Source organism: Frieseomelitta varia, unplaced genomic scaffold, assembly GCF_011392965.1.
Source record: "Frieseomelitta varia isolate USP_RPSP 00005682 unplaced genomic scaffold, Fvar_1.2 scaffold_314, whole genome shotgun sequence".
Classification (NCBI taxonomy): domain Eukaryota; kingdom Metazoa; phylum Arthropoda; class Insecta; order Hymenoptera; family Apidae; genus Frieseomelitta; species Frieseomelitta varia.
This window is the reverse complement of record NW_025110051.1, coordinates 395823-410536: the sequence shown is the minus strand read 5'-3', so window position 1 is coordinate 410536 and position 14714 is coordinate 395823. Positions and strand designations below refer to the sequence as shown.

Here is a 14714-nt window from a genome sequence, read left to right as displayed (position 1 = left end):
TTTTTTCTTCACGAGCTGTTTGAAATTGCGCCTCGAAGAAGGGTCGACGATGTTCTTGTTCTTGTGTTATGGAAACCTGATCAACGTATAGACCAACGATATATATTGTTACACGTGTTATTTTGTTATTGTTGTATAATAATAATATATTTTGTAATATAATAATAATAATGAATAATAATAATAATTACAAAATATATTATATTATAAAATAATAATAATAACGCTCGCAATAATACATATAATCAATATAAATCTATACATAATACATGCGTTATTATTATAATGTGTATAATAATATGTATTATAATATATATAATGCGTTGTAATATGTATAATTATAATAATATTATTATATTATAATATATTTTGTTATACGTATAATAATAATAACGCTCGCAATAATACATATAATCGATATAAATCTATACATGCATTATTATTATAATATGTATAATAATATGTATTATAATATGTATAATGCGTTGTAATATGTATAATTATAATAATATTATTATATTATAATATATTTTGAAATATATATATGATAATAATAATAACGCTCGCAATAATACATATAATCAATATAAATCTATACATAATACATGCGTTATTATTATAATATGTATTATAATATGTATAATGCGTTATAATATGTATAATTATAATAATATTATTATATTATATTTTGTAATATGTATAATAATAATAATATTATTATATTATAATTTGTAATATGTATAATAATAATAATAATATTATATTATATTTTGTAATATGTATAATAATAATAATACCGCTCGCAATAATATGTATAATCAATATAAATCTATACATAATACATATATGTACGCTGGCAATCACGTATATATATGATTTTATAGAATATAATTGTCACCGTTTTTACTTTTTCATAGAGAATAGTTTTTTGTAAGCAACATGATGGTACAATCTTCCTGTATTTGTATTATTATTTTTTTCTTTTTTTTTAAATGATGAAATCTTCGATTTTTTGAAAGGAATGCTACATTTATTACCATTCAGTACGAAAGTGTACATTAAAATGTATCACACAAATGACCTTGAGTGTCACACACAAGGTCAAAATTGGTGAACCGTACCCTACATTATAACGTAATATAATTGTAATTTTACAATACAATATAATTGCAATACTCTAAAATTTTCCAAAGAATTTAAACTTAACCTATAAACTTTCACCGTACCCATATGGTGTTCGCTGTCACAGATAGTTCAGATCGCCATCGTTAATACCCATAAATAATAACACTGGCGCTGGCAGTGGTTCGCGTTTCCTGAATATACAAGCGTACACACACGAATGCGACTGCCAGAGGCGAGGAATTTATCGCCGTTTGGTTTCCCTCGTGGCCGGCTCGTTCCTCTTTCGCCCTTCTTTTCTATGGCTGTTTCGCATCGGGCCACCCGACGCGCGCCAGCCATAAACACCGGATAATCCTAGAACGAGGTGGGCGCGGCCCCGCGACATCGGTAAAACGGATGAAAAACCACCGAGCGTAATTCGTAATTCACGCCAAGGCCAACTTCCTCCGTCAATTCAAATTTTTCAATCACTCCTCTTTTTCAAATCGTTCCACTGCAACTTGCGAGAACGTTCAGGATCATTATCCCGTTGCATAACGTTGCATTGGTCACAGAAAGTAAATAATTGAGTTTTTCTCTGCCAGATGGACACACGTGTAGTAATTAAGATGATAATTTAAATTAATATCACAATACTACAAATAAATAATAACTCCGTAATCAATTTTAGTAGTTTATATAAAAATATTATCAATATAACAAAATATACAATTACTATAATAATAAATATCAAATAACGAGGATCAAATAATGAAAGTTAAATAACGAGTGAATAATTTCTAGTATGGTTACAATATATGTAAGTTTCTGTAAACATTTCCACGGTGATAATAAAATTACTAACTATTTTTAAGTATTCTATTGTTTATATTAAATACACATCTCGGCGGAACGATTTAATGAACATAGATATCGTTGATCTAAATTCTTCAAAGTAGAGATTGCTACACTCGAAGTGTAACTAACTTCACTTTAAACCGCGAGTTCAATCGTACAGTCCGATCGCGACCTAACCTGTTCAAGCTTGGACTTTTTTTTTAGAAAAAAGGGGATGCACGATTTTGTCAATAATAATAATTTAATAATAATTTGTAAGAACAGGAAAAACTGAGCCGTGCTTCGTAAAATATTGTCTAACCCTTCAAACTACGACAGTGTCGGAATTGATTCGCTATCAAAACTTTTTCTTGTCGAAAAGAGGTAACAATCCTTTCGAATCACGAAGTTGCCTGATAGATGGAAAAAGGTAATCGAACGTAAGGATCAATATATTGTCTAATAATGTTTCTTGTTCGCCCTTCATTTGCACGTACACAAAACGTAGTTACTGACGAGTTTAAAGGTAAAAGTGCTTGGCAAAAATTGGACATACAAAGTGAATTTGTGAGATTGTGAATTGTTACAAGCGGAGGTTAACTTTCGAGATCGTATTCATTTCGCGTAGTTCATTCATTCGGAGGTCGTCTCACCTCGGGATTTATGTCGGTCCGTGTTCCGCGATTTCTGGAATAAATCAGAAACCGAGTTTATTACCCTTCGAAACGCGTCTCTGTGATACTAAAAGGCTCGTCGTTGCACGCGTTGCAGCGGGACGTGTGGGCGGAAGAGGAAGTCGCGATGGGCTCGACGCTATTCGCAGTGACGTCGACGATCTTTATATCGGGTTGATAAATAGCAGGGATGAGAAACTAATTTTTGAGGTTAGAATCGTGGCTCGTCGGTGTGTAGTTGATTCATTCAAACGATGCCGGAGTACGCTCGCTCAGTGGGCTTTATATACATATTTCATACATATTAATATCATCAAGGGCTAGTTAACAAATAATTTCATATCATCGTTAACAGGAAACATTTGAAACGATCTTCACTCAATATCTGGTTACATTTTTGTAGGTTTTTTCCTGGTTTGGTTGTGTTTTCTTTTTTTTTTTTGGTTTTTTAGGTTTCTTTCAAACCTGGTTATATTTTTTCCTGGAGAGGTTATGTTTGCTTACGCATCTTAGACTGCTATAATCAGTAATTTTTATATATCTTATATATATATATTTTATATATCAATAATTTTTATATTCGGCAATATTGTTATACTATATATAGTATAATTAGATAATATTATTATATCGTATTAATATACATATAATTCGATAAAATTATACACACGTTAATACGTAATTAGAAATAATGATAAAACAGTGTTGATACGTGCTTTTCAGCACAGCTCGTCGATAGTATGGGCCTTAATTCTACTAATTGCCGAGTTAATTCTACATGGCTCGTTTGTCAAATATTTTTCCGTAAGCTGCCAATTCATGCCAAATTTCATCAAAGTCGAATAATGACCATCGAGTACGTGACCACCAAATGCCCTGCGGTTTCTCTCTCTCATACTGAGCAGACTCATTTAACTCATTAGAGTTGGAGCATTGGAAATCGAGCGAGAATAGAAACTCGGCTTTTCCAAAGAATCCCAAGAAAAATTGGCTAAAATATCGGAACTGGCGAGGACACGGTCACGCGAGACCCGTTTCCTGCGCTCGTTTCAAATAAACTCGACGAGAGGCATCGCGGTGATTTAACGAGCGTTCGCGTTTTGCTTGCAGAGGCGGCAAGTTCATCACGGTGGGCGACAGAATTAGATTACCGGACGACGTGACGATGGGATATATCATCGAGTACCTGCTGAAAAAGCAGCTCACCGTGGTCGAGCAGTTCCATTCCCATCTGGAGCCGATGAAGTTCCTCAATAAGGACACATTCGCCGAGCAGGTGAGTCTTTTTACCTTCTTTCCTTGAAATTCTAATTACAAAAGTCTGCCGCCAGACTTTCAGGTGTCCAAATTTCTTATCAGCATGTTTCTGTGAGTTTAGCAGATGCGAGGGATTCGAAGAAGAGAAAAGAAAGAAAGACCATGAGGCAGAGGTCGACGGGGGGAGGGAGGGGGGGGGGGATGAGAGTGAGAAGTCTAATGGAATAATCCTCGCGATGAATCATCGCTGTCGTTTGTCGCCTCTTTCCACGCCAACAATGACCAATTGATTCGATCGTCGCGTTCTTCCGGAGAACCAGGCTCGCTCACGCAATCCGAGCAGGTGATGCCGGCACAAGGTGCCGTTTCATACGTTCTGGCCGACTTCCGGCATGACGTGCCATTCTTATCAACCGATCGTGCAACGGAATACATTATTTTCTCAACTGATTTTTCGACTTGGATAATTTTTTTTCTCTGCGGACAACGCAATTGTATTTGCATTCACGTGTTTCAATTCAATTTCATCGGGGGCCCAAGCAATTTGTTATAATGATCGATTTTCTTGAAATTGTATTGGAATACATATGATTATATACGGCTGATTAATTAATACACAGGATGTTAAAGGAGGGTAGTATCTTTTTGTCAGGTCATTCTTTCTGTGGTTTTTTCTTTTTTGTAATACTCAGGGTAGTACTTTTTAGCTTTAAACGTGTTTTCTTTGTTGTTGTATTTTTGTTTTATAGAGGAAATTAATTTATTTACATTTAAGTATGATGTGTTGAATCGTAACCTTCATAACTTTCAGACCTTGAATGCCATAAATAATGCTGCTGAACTAAACGAAAACTGAAACTAAAATTGCTACAGTATATAATAGTATTAAATAGTATATAATATAGTATATAATACTATATACTATATTATATAGTATATAATAGTATTAAATAACAGTATATAATAGTATTAAATAACAGTATGCAATAGTATTAAATAACAGTATATAATAATATTAAATAGTATATAATTGTATTTAATAATAATATAATTATCAATAACCTAATATAATAGTAATATAATAGTAAGAAAATGCAGTGATGAAGAAACATCGAGCATCTGCTTATTGCTACAGTGATTCACAACAATGAGGTAGAATTTGATACTATAAATTGATTAGAAAGAATGAAAAGAAATTTGTTTTTTAGAAATTTCCCACTAAAGTGATTTATCATTTGTCATGTCTATTTCGGGAAAATACTTTGTTACATAGTTGTGTCAACGTTTTTATAAATTTTAGTAACAGTTGAACGTTGAATTGGTAATAGTCGATAGGATATAGAGTGTTCGTCGATTCGCGAATCAATTAAACATTTCAAATTGACGTCAGAAATGTACGCGCGCGCGGTTCAAATTTCACGACGCCTCAGGAGCTGACGAAGTCGACCTCCCCCCGGATTTTTCCATCGGCCGCGAGCTGCGCAAGCGTATCGCCGAGGCTCGCGGAACAAATATTTTTACTGCCGGGGCAGAACTCGATCGGGCCCACGGTCTCGCGTTTCAAGCGACACGGTCGAGCGTGTTGCTCGATTCTGGGCCCTGGTATGCGAAAATAAGCGATATCGTTTATGCCTTTTGCCGCTCGTTCGCTAAGCTAAGCGGTCATTTTTTCTCGGTGTAGCCGGGAATCGCATGCCAACGGTGCCTGAAATAAATATACTCGCGTAGTTCAATACGTTCTCTACGTATTTTAACTACACTGTGGGTCGAAAGTTTAATACTCTGTAACGTTAAGAAGGAAACTTCCATTTTCTGAAAGTAATTCTATTTAAGAAACATTTTAATAATTTTATTAATGATAATATTTTTTAATAACAACATTAATAATAATAATAATATCCAAATGTTAACGTTTAACAATAACATTAGATTTTATAGAAATAATTTTATTAATAATAATATTTTTTAATAACAATAGTAATAATAATAATAATAATAATATCCAAATGTTAACGTTTATCAATGACATTAGATTTTATAGAAATAAATTAATAATAATTTTATTAATAATATTTTTTAATAATAATAGTAATAATAATAATAATATCCAAATGTTAACGTTTACCAATTACATTAGATTTTATAGAAATAAATTAATAATAATTTTATTAATAATAATAGTAATAATAATAATAATATATTCAAATGTTAACGTTTAATAATGACATTAGATTTTATAGAAATAAATTAATAATAATTTTGTTAATAATAGTAATAATAATAATCAAATGTTAACGTTTACCAATGACATTAAATTTTATAGAAATAAATTTATAATAATTTTATTAATAATAATAGTAATAATAATAATAATATTCAAATGTTAACGTTTACCAGTGACATTAGATTTTAAAAGAAATAAGAGAAAAAGATATTCACGAACGATTTGCAACGTGTATGCCACGTGCTTCTCATCGAAAAATCCTCTTTTCGTTTTCCCATACAACTTCTACTATTTTAGACACTCTTTCGACTAATTTATTTCAATTCATTTGTAACAGTGTTGTCAAATCCTCGTTAGATGTTTCTTGAAGTATGTCTATGAAAACAAATGGTTTAAGATCAGACGGCTGTCGAGTGGTCAATACACGTTTATTCAAATTTTGCAACTTGGAAGACTATTCAGGATCATTATCCCGTTGCATGTAACATTGGTCATAGAAAGTAGTTGTGTTTTTCTCTACTAGATGGACACACGTGTACGTCTCAAAATGTAACCAACTTCACTTGAAACCGCAAATTCGATTGTAACCCAACTGTTCAGGCTTGTTTTAGAGAAAGAGAATTTTTCTTATTCCATTTCTCGCACGTTTTTTGTTCCAGGTGTCGTTCAGTTACTCGAAAGGTCCGAGGGACGAGTGGAATATTCTGAAGATCGATGGCTTCGATATGAAGGACGACCCGAAAAGGTACGATCTAATTAATACCAACGCAGAGGAGAGCTTCGTTCATATAAACCACGTTGATTTATAGCGAAATTGAAGGGTTTGCAGCGAGAAAGGAAAAAAAAAACAGCATTTCTTTTATCAAGTATCGAATTTTTTCATTGCTTTGTTCGCTCACCATTGAATTAACCTCTTTAACCATTTGCGCTCGCAACTAATTGCGGACCGTAACGAGTGACCAAACCGTACAAAGTAATTCGTCGCTTTCTTTTCGAACTTGTCGATATGATACCACTGGATAGAAATCAGTGAGAAGCAATAAATTTATTATTTATTTTGCCTGTGTATTTGGTTTATACTTAGGTATATTTAAAACTGAGAAAATATTGCAATTTTGAGACAAAAAATTTTCGACGTGCGTAGCAAGAGGTTAACCACCGATTGCGGACCATAACGAATGACCGAACCGTATACAATAATTCGTCGCTTCCTTTTTGAACTCGCCGTTATGACATTACTGGATAGAAATTACTAAGAAGTAATATAAATTTATTATTTGTTTTTCCTCGGTCATACTTAAATATACTTAAGACAGAAAATATTGCAATTTTCGGACGTGCGTGGCGCAAGAGGTTAAAGGTTCTCTCTTCTTGTTGCAAAGTGCTTCACCACTTCAGTCTTAATCGATCCTTACTGGATCTTACAACTCTTATTCATCCCTCACGTTAAATTGAACTACTTGGACATGGAATTTTTTACTAACATTATGTCCAATTTGATATCAGGTTGAATTAAAAGAAAACGATACAGATGAGGATTAACCCGATTATTTTTTAATTTGTTTGACTCTTAATTCCTGTTACAAAACGAAGAATCATAGGCGGCAAGGAAATCCCCCGATTTCTACACGAATCTCTGTTCAATCCACCATTAAATGTTTTTACCGTTACTAGAAAAACGATTCATCGCTCGCGACACTTTCGTCCCTCACTTTTCTCGACGCTTTCCGAGAAACAAAAGCATCCGCGGAAGGAGATGTCGAGCTTTCGCGGAACTAATTTGTCCCCCCCCTTCTCTCGTCGAGGCAAAAGAAGAAGAGAAAGAGTAATTAGCAGCTGGCAGGCTACGTGTATCGCGAATTCTTCCTTCGTTCGTCCTTTCCCATACCACCGTGAGTGACTGTCGTCGTTCCACCGACGTTTTCCAACGTTTCTTTGGTCCCTGTTCCTCCGCGGGGCGGCGCTGGGGCTCGAATTGCCCTGGTAATTGCTCTAGTCCCGCGTTTCTGCACCGAAAGCGGAAGACCTCTGTGCGAGTTAATCACAAGGGCGCCACCTCGTGCACGTCACACGCGCTCAATTGACTTTATCATAATTACCAGCCCCGACCGGTTTCCTTTTCTTCTTCGTTTCGCTCGTTCCACTTCACAGAGTGGAGTTTTCCTAGAGTTTTATTCTCGGCACGCGACCGAGTTCGGCGAAGATGAGAGGAACTTCCGTTTCTATGAATATTAACTGGCCGTTTCTGGCCAAGTATCGACTGCTCAGTGGAAAACTGCTCCCGTTTCACACGGAATTACCATTCTATGGTAACTAACGTTCCGATATCTCCTCGGTCTAATCCAGTGCTTCTCAAAGCGTTGGTCGCTTAATTAAATTGGGGGGGGGGGAGGGATATAAATTGAAAAGTAGTATGAATATTTATTGAATTAAATGAATATTTATTAAATTAAAGTTAAAAAAATTAGCATAAACATTTGGCTTTGCCTTTGGTGCATGGTAAAATTTTATTCGTGCGTTATATCAAAGAATCGTTTTATTGAGGATCATGCAATGATTTGTAATAGAGTTTATTATGTTTATAAAAAAGTTCTAGAAAATTCAACTCGCAGTGAATGACCTTGGAATATTGACGTATTTAAGTCGATGCATTCGTGGAACGGGCTGCACATTTATAGTGAATGATAGCTTGGAGGCACGTTCGCTTAGAACAGTGGTTTCCAACTTACGCGAAAATAATATTTTAATAATCAATGGCGGACAATACAGAAAAAAAAGAGTTAAAATGAAAACACAAATTTTACTCGAAACTTATTTTATAGTTTTATAAATTATATAATGTAATATTAAAAATATTAAAAATTAAAAATTATAATAAAGTTATAACACAATGTTATATATTATATATAATAAATTTATAAATAAAAAAATTAACAAAAAAATTTATACAATAACATTATAATTTCTTCAACTTTAATATATTTAATTTTAACCACAAAACGCGGCTAAACCTGCCAATTCCTCGAATCTCGATGCGGTAATATTCCAGATTACAGCGATTAATATTGAAATCCTCGCTAGTCCCAAACTAATCGATCATCCGATCTCCTAATCCCCTAAAATGCAGCCTCGAAGGCAGTTTGCTCGAATCGGCAAAATTCCAGTTCGAAACCCATGAATATCCTACTCGAGATTCACTAATCGACTCTGTCGATACGTTCTAATTGCAGATTCAGGTCGATCCATTGCCATCTGTTCCCGCACGTGCCCAATTGCCCGCACAGATGATGACCAGCGGCGGATGATCGTAAACGCGGTAAAGAAGAAGAGAATCGCACGACGATCGTCTTTTGGATCGGCTGTTGACTGGGAGACGGCGTCCAGATCGGTTGGCCCTCGATCCAACGTCGCAGCGACGTATGCTCTGTTCTACTGATTTTCTACTGAAGTGTGTCAGACGCAAGTGTCTCCGCGCGACGTCAGACTCGTCGTCGATTCGGATCACTTTTGGCCACGGCGTTGAGTATCGTTATACCATTTGAGAAAAGGGGGCAGAGTGAAGATATTTTTTAGATTTATCTTTTTTTTTTGTTTTATTTGCAATATTCGCGGTGGTTCAGGGCGAACATTTTTAGATGATATTTCCTCCGAAGATGGACGTGGATATTTTCTTTTTTTTTTTTTTTCTAGTATATTTTGAGAATAGTGTCCAAGTGTCGCGAAACAAAAATACGAGAAATTGAAATAATTAAATTTTGAAATTTAACATCTCGCGAGGATAATTTCGATTTTGGAACATCTAGAATTTTTTTTTTTTTTTCGGTTATTGAATATTGCGAACATTTTTTTTGACGCCTCGTGCATTTTATACGTTTCTCGTGCTTTCAAACTTTCCATAAACGCAGTATGCTCATAACCACACACTTCTGGCGAAAGTAAAAATTCCCGAGCGTTGGTCTTTTTCGAAAGAACCTTTTTAATTTAGGTCCATCATCCGAGTCTCGTTTGTATGGATCCTACTTGTGTACATTATTAGCGAATATTTAAAAAAAACAAAGAGAAATTCAATTCGATCCTTTGCACTCGAGAGCTGCACGGGGCTCGATTGAAAATTTGTCTCGCAATTTGAATTTGAAAGTGTGAAAAATATAAAATTCTGTTGTTAAATGTAAATGTAATTGACGAAAAGATAACATTATAGGTTTTTAAGGTTTTAAAGAGCAAAACTGAACATACACGTAGAATTTTAACACAAATATTATTTTATTCAATATTTACACGTAGAAAATACAAACAAAAAAAATATATATACATATATAGTGATTCGTAGGATGTTTTGAATTTTCAAAAAAAATTTTATGATCCTGTTACCGTTACTATTTTAAGAGACACAGATTTTGCATTACAATTAATTTGGATGAAAAATTCTTTAAACTGTTGTAATGAAAAGTGACTTCAAACTGTTATTTAGAAAAAAAAAAAAAAAGAAATCATATCTACTGTTTACTGATCTAATCAACGATCAGTAATCTACTTGGTCTTATTTTAAAGCATGAAGTTTTTACTTTGACTGTCCTGAGAGTGTTTCTTTCTCAACGTAACGACTGAGAAAGTGTTCTTTTCTTTAGAAATTCAGACGTCTTTAGAAAAAAATTTCTCGGTTACTAAATCCATCATCATTTTGAAGATTCAAGATTTCCTTTCTACAACGACGTCTTAAATTTGCTGTAAGATCCTTTTTCCCGTCATTTGATTCGACTTTGAACGTTGGAGTTGAAAGACAAAAATTCAAGAAATTCTAACATTTGGCCATCCAACCTTGCAATGTTCAAAATTCAATAAAATAGTGAAAAATGATTGTACAGCAAACTAAAAGGTACTGTTGCAGAGAGAAGACTTCAATCTTCAAAACCGCTGATGAATCAACTCGCGGGAAAAGTTTTCCAATATTTTTAGAGACGTTTGAATTTTTTCGCCGGCTGTACGATAAGTAAAGTCATTCGAATTTAAAACGACCAAAGTAAATGCGTTAAAACGAGACCAAATAAACTGTCGTGCGATTCTTCATCAATCGTCGATCATTCATCGTTATCACTTATATGTGTAAAATTATAATTTTTCTACGGAAAAACCTTCGAGTGCAAAGGATTGACAATTTTTGAATTTTTCTCGGCGAAGATTTCTCTCGACGTTCGCGGCGTTTATTGTACATAAGAACTACTCCATGTTTGTGTAAATATATATATATATATATATGAAATTTCTGAAAACTGGAACACCCGGAGTTATCGTTGACATAAGTTGGTAACCGTTTGGACAACGCGACTTGAAGGAGAGAAAAAAAAAAAAAAAGAGAAAGGAGTTCGCGTGGTCGAAAAGGGTTGAGAGATCCTCTCGATCGATAACGCCGGGTGAATTTCGATCGTAACGTGCGCGAGAGAGAGAGAGAGAGAGAGAGAGAGAGAGAGAGAAAGAGAGAAAGAAAGGAGAGTTTGCTGGAATATTTGACGACATTCTCGTCGTCGCGTGACGGAATTACCTTAAGCTAGTCCCCCGTGTAAAAGAGCAGATGGTGGTCGTACCATGTGATATTTAATGGATGTGAGAGTGGATTCGTGCTTACACACGTCCCCGGGGAAAATCGGAACGCAGTCTTCGTTTCAGAACGTTTTCAGAATTCAGAAATAATGAACAGGAAACATTAGAAATTTCCGATCAGTTCCAGAGACTTGAACGAACAAGGTAAAAGTGGCTCGTGCACTGTATTTTCTTTGTTTCTTTTGCCCCAGTGTCTCTGGAATGGAAATTTCAATCGTTGGTAGTTGCAGCGTCAAGTGCAAACGGCAAAGGGGAACAATTTCATTGTCTCCGATTCTCCCCGGTCTCGTTTCGCGTTCTATTGATCCAATCGGTGTGCAATATCGCGAGATACATACGTAAAATGAGAGAATGAGTGTGTGTGTGTGTGAGAGAGAGAGAGAGAGAGAGAGAAAAATAGAGAGAATGGTACTCGCGAACCGACGAGCAACAGTCGGACTAATTGTTCTTCTTTCCGGCGTTGTATTAAGCAGTCAGTGCACCTGTTGCACTCTCGAGCAGAGAGAAAGAGAAGGAAAAGAAAAAAGAAATGGGGCTTCTGTCGAATGGGATTGGAGAACATGGCGGATGTGTACGATTACGTTGTAACAATGAGGTTTTATATAATACACGGTAACCATTATACGGCAGAAACGATTTTAACCGCTCCTCGTTACGATTCCTCTTCCGGTTCCCTCCTCGTCGTGGAAGAGAATCTCGTCAACACAATACTCTCTCTCCCAGTAGGTTTGCTTTGTCTGATGTCTTTGCTTTTTTGATATCTTTAATTTAAATTTCCGAATTTCACAAAGAATTTCAAAAAGAGTCGACGTTGCAGTTACAGAGAAAGAACAAGAAAAAGGAAATATAATGGTAACAGAAAAGATTTTTGCGCTTTTGACAGATTGGAGAACACGAGAGAGACAACTTCCTGTCCGGGTATCTCCATCTGTTACGATTTGGAAGAAACCGACGACCGAGTCGGTAAAGTTGCTTCCTTCGTCCTTTTCACTCGATTCTCTTCGGTTGTGGCATCGTCCCGAACGACGATCGGATCGTAAGTCCTCCAAACGTGTCTTTCGCAGTAAATTCTATAACGACACAGAGCTATGATGGTGGAAAATTTGTCTTTAATTTGAGAAAGAACGATCGAGGAAGGTAAGTATCCATCATCGATCATGAAGGGAATTCAAGGTAAGGTACCGTCGATAAAGTCGTGAAAACGCTTATCGATCGTTGTTTTCTGTTTTCTAAATTGATTAATTATTTCATATTTTATTTGCAATTACAAAAATTACAATCAAAAAATGTAGTGGAAAGCTTGATTAATTCGAGGAAATAAATATCGTGAAATGATACTACGATTCTCGTCCTGAACAATATTTTCTCCGCTTATTTAATTGAAAACCGTCGACTCTTTACTTTTAATTCTTATTTCTCATTCCCGGCGACTTGCAATTTGCCGTACAGATATATTTCCTTGAAATACAAATAAACAATATCGATAAATAATTTATAAATAATATACTAAATAATAATTATAATGATAAACTGCCCGAATTTCATTTACGATCGAATCATATTGTCTCTATCGTTATTAAACTGGTCCATTGAGACGTCATTTTTTTGAGGTTAGAATCATCAGGTATCAATTATCAATTGTTAACCACACTGAGCGGAGAGTTATAACCTCTTTTTTACGAAATTATATATAGTTTAAATTATCAACAGTCTTTCATTATTGATTCAATTATAGTTTTTAGCTATAGAAAATTATTCTTCTTGGTGATTAATAATTGATATTATTGGTAATTAATAAATTTCATATAAATAAATTTTGTCAATTGTCAATAGTTGATAAATTTCATCATTAGAATTTGGTTTCATTTTAAAGGTGAACATCACTATTTTCATAGTCTTGAGTTCATTTTCGAAATGATTTTACATAGTTGGTGGAAAAAAAATAAAGGCGCTCTTTTCTCGAAAATTGTAAAAATTCAAACGTAAATAAATATTAAGGATATGGATAAGGATAATGAAAATAAGAATAAAAATGTAATATTATGTTATAAATATATAATATAATATAAATATAAATATATAATATAATATATATATAACAATATATATATTATATTATATATAATATATGTATAATAATATAGTATATACAATATATATAATAATATAACATGTATATTATAATATATAAGAATAATATATATTTATAACAAAGAATTCTTTTCATAAGGAAATCAGCCACAATTTTGAAAACTGAAATCTCCACGCGAGCAACCGAAATAGAAAAATTGTTACAACATTGCAACACACTATATGATAGCCTTCTCAGTACTTAGAGCACATAGAACAATACTTTCTTATTAGAGAATGTCGAACGGTTGATAAAAGAAACATTCCCTTAAAAGAAATTTGAAATCTTCAAAAAAAAAAAAACCACAAAAATATAATTATATATTATATTTATTATTTATTATTATACATATTACATTATTATATTTATTATTATACTTATTATACATATTATATTATTATATTTATTATTATAAGTTATTGTCGCTATATTATAATACCGAATGACATTAATCGTTAACGAGGTTAACTCATCCACAGTTTGGAGAAAACCGAATTTGTGACACGCGAGCATAAGCGTGAGCGATACGTTCGAACCGGAAGAGTGCGACATGCCAGCCGTTGCGACCGTGGATCGCGAGTCCTTTTTTTTTTTTCTTCTCCCCCCCCCCCCCCCCCCCCTTTTTTTGTAACCAGTGGCAGCGGCGGCAAACGATGATAACGGCTCCGTGATGAAAATGAAAATTGGGAGAACGTTCGCTGTAAGGAAAATGAACGCTGTCTGCGAGCATCCAGACGGCGCCCGCCCGCGATGGGAATATTACGCAAAGTAAGTGACTTCGGCTTCTTTGGTCGAGTACATTCTACGCGGCAGAGAGAGAGAGAGAGAGAGAGAGAGAGAGAGAGAGAGAGAGAGAGAGAGAGAGAGAGAGAGAGAGAGAGAGAGAGAG

General features: G+C 34.5%; 1 protein-coding gene across 1 annotated transcript in view; it reads left to right on the top strand.

Annotated features, from left to right (window-relative positions):
- Nucleotides 1-12318, top strand: part of LOC122529882 (fringe glycosyltransferase-like) — a 27641-nt gene extending 15323 nt beyond the window's left edge. The window contains exons 3-5 of the mRNA XM_043656388.1: nt 3726-3891; nt 6756-6841; nt 9327-12318. Of these exons, the coding sequence (XP_043512323.1) occupies nt 3726-3891; nt 6756-6841; nt 9327-9384 (310 nt within the window). The 3' untranslated portion in view covers nt 9385-12318. The remainder of the gene's footprint in view (nt 1-3725; nt 3892-6755; nt 6842-9326) is intronic.
- Nucleotides 12319-14714: the final 2396 nt, after the last annotated feature.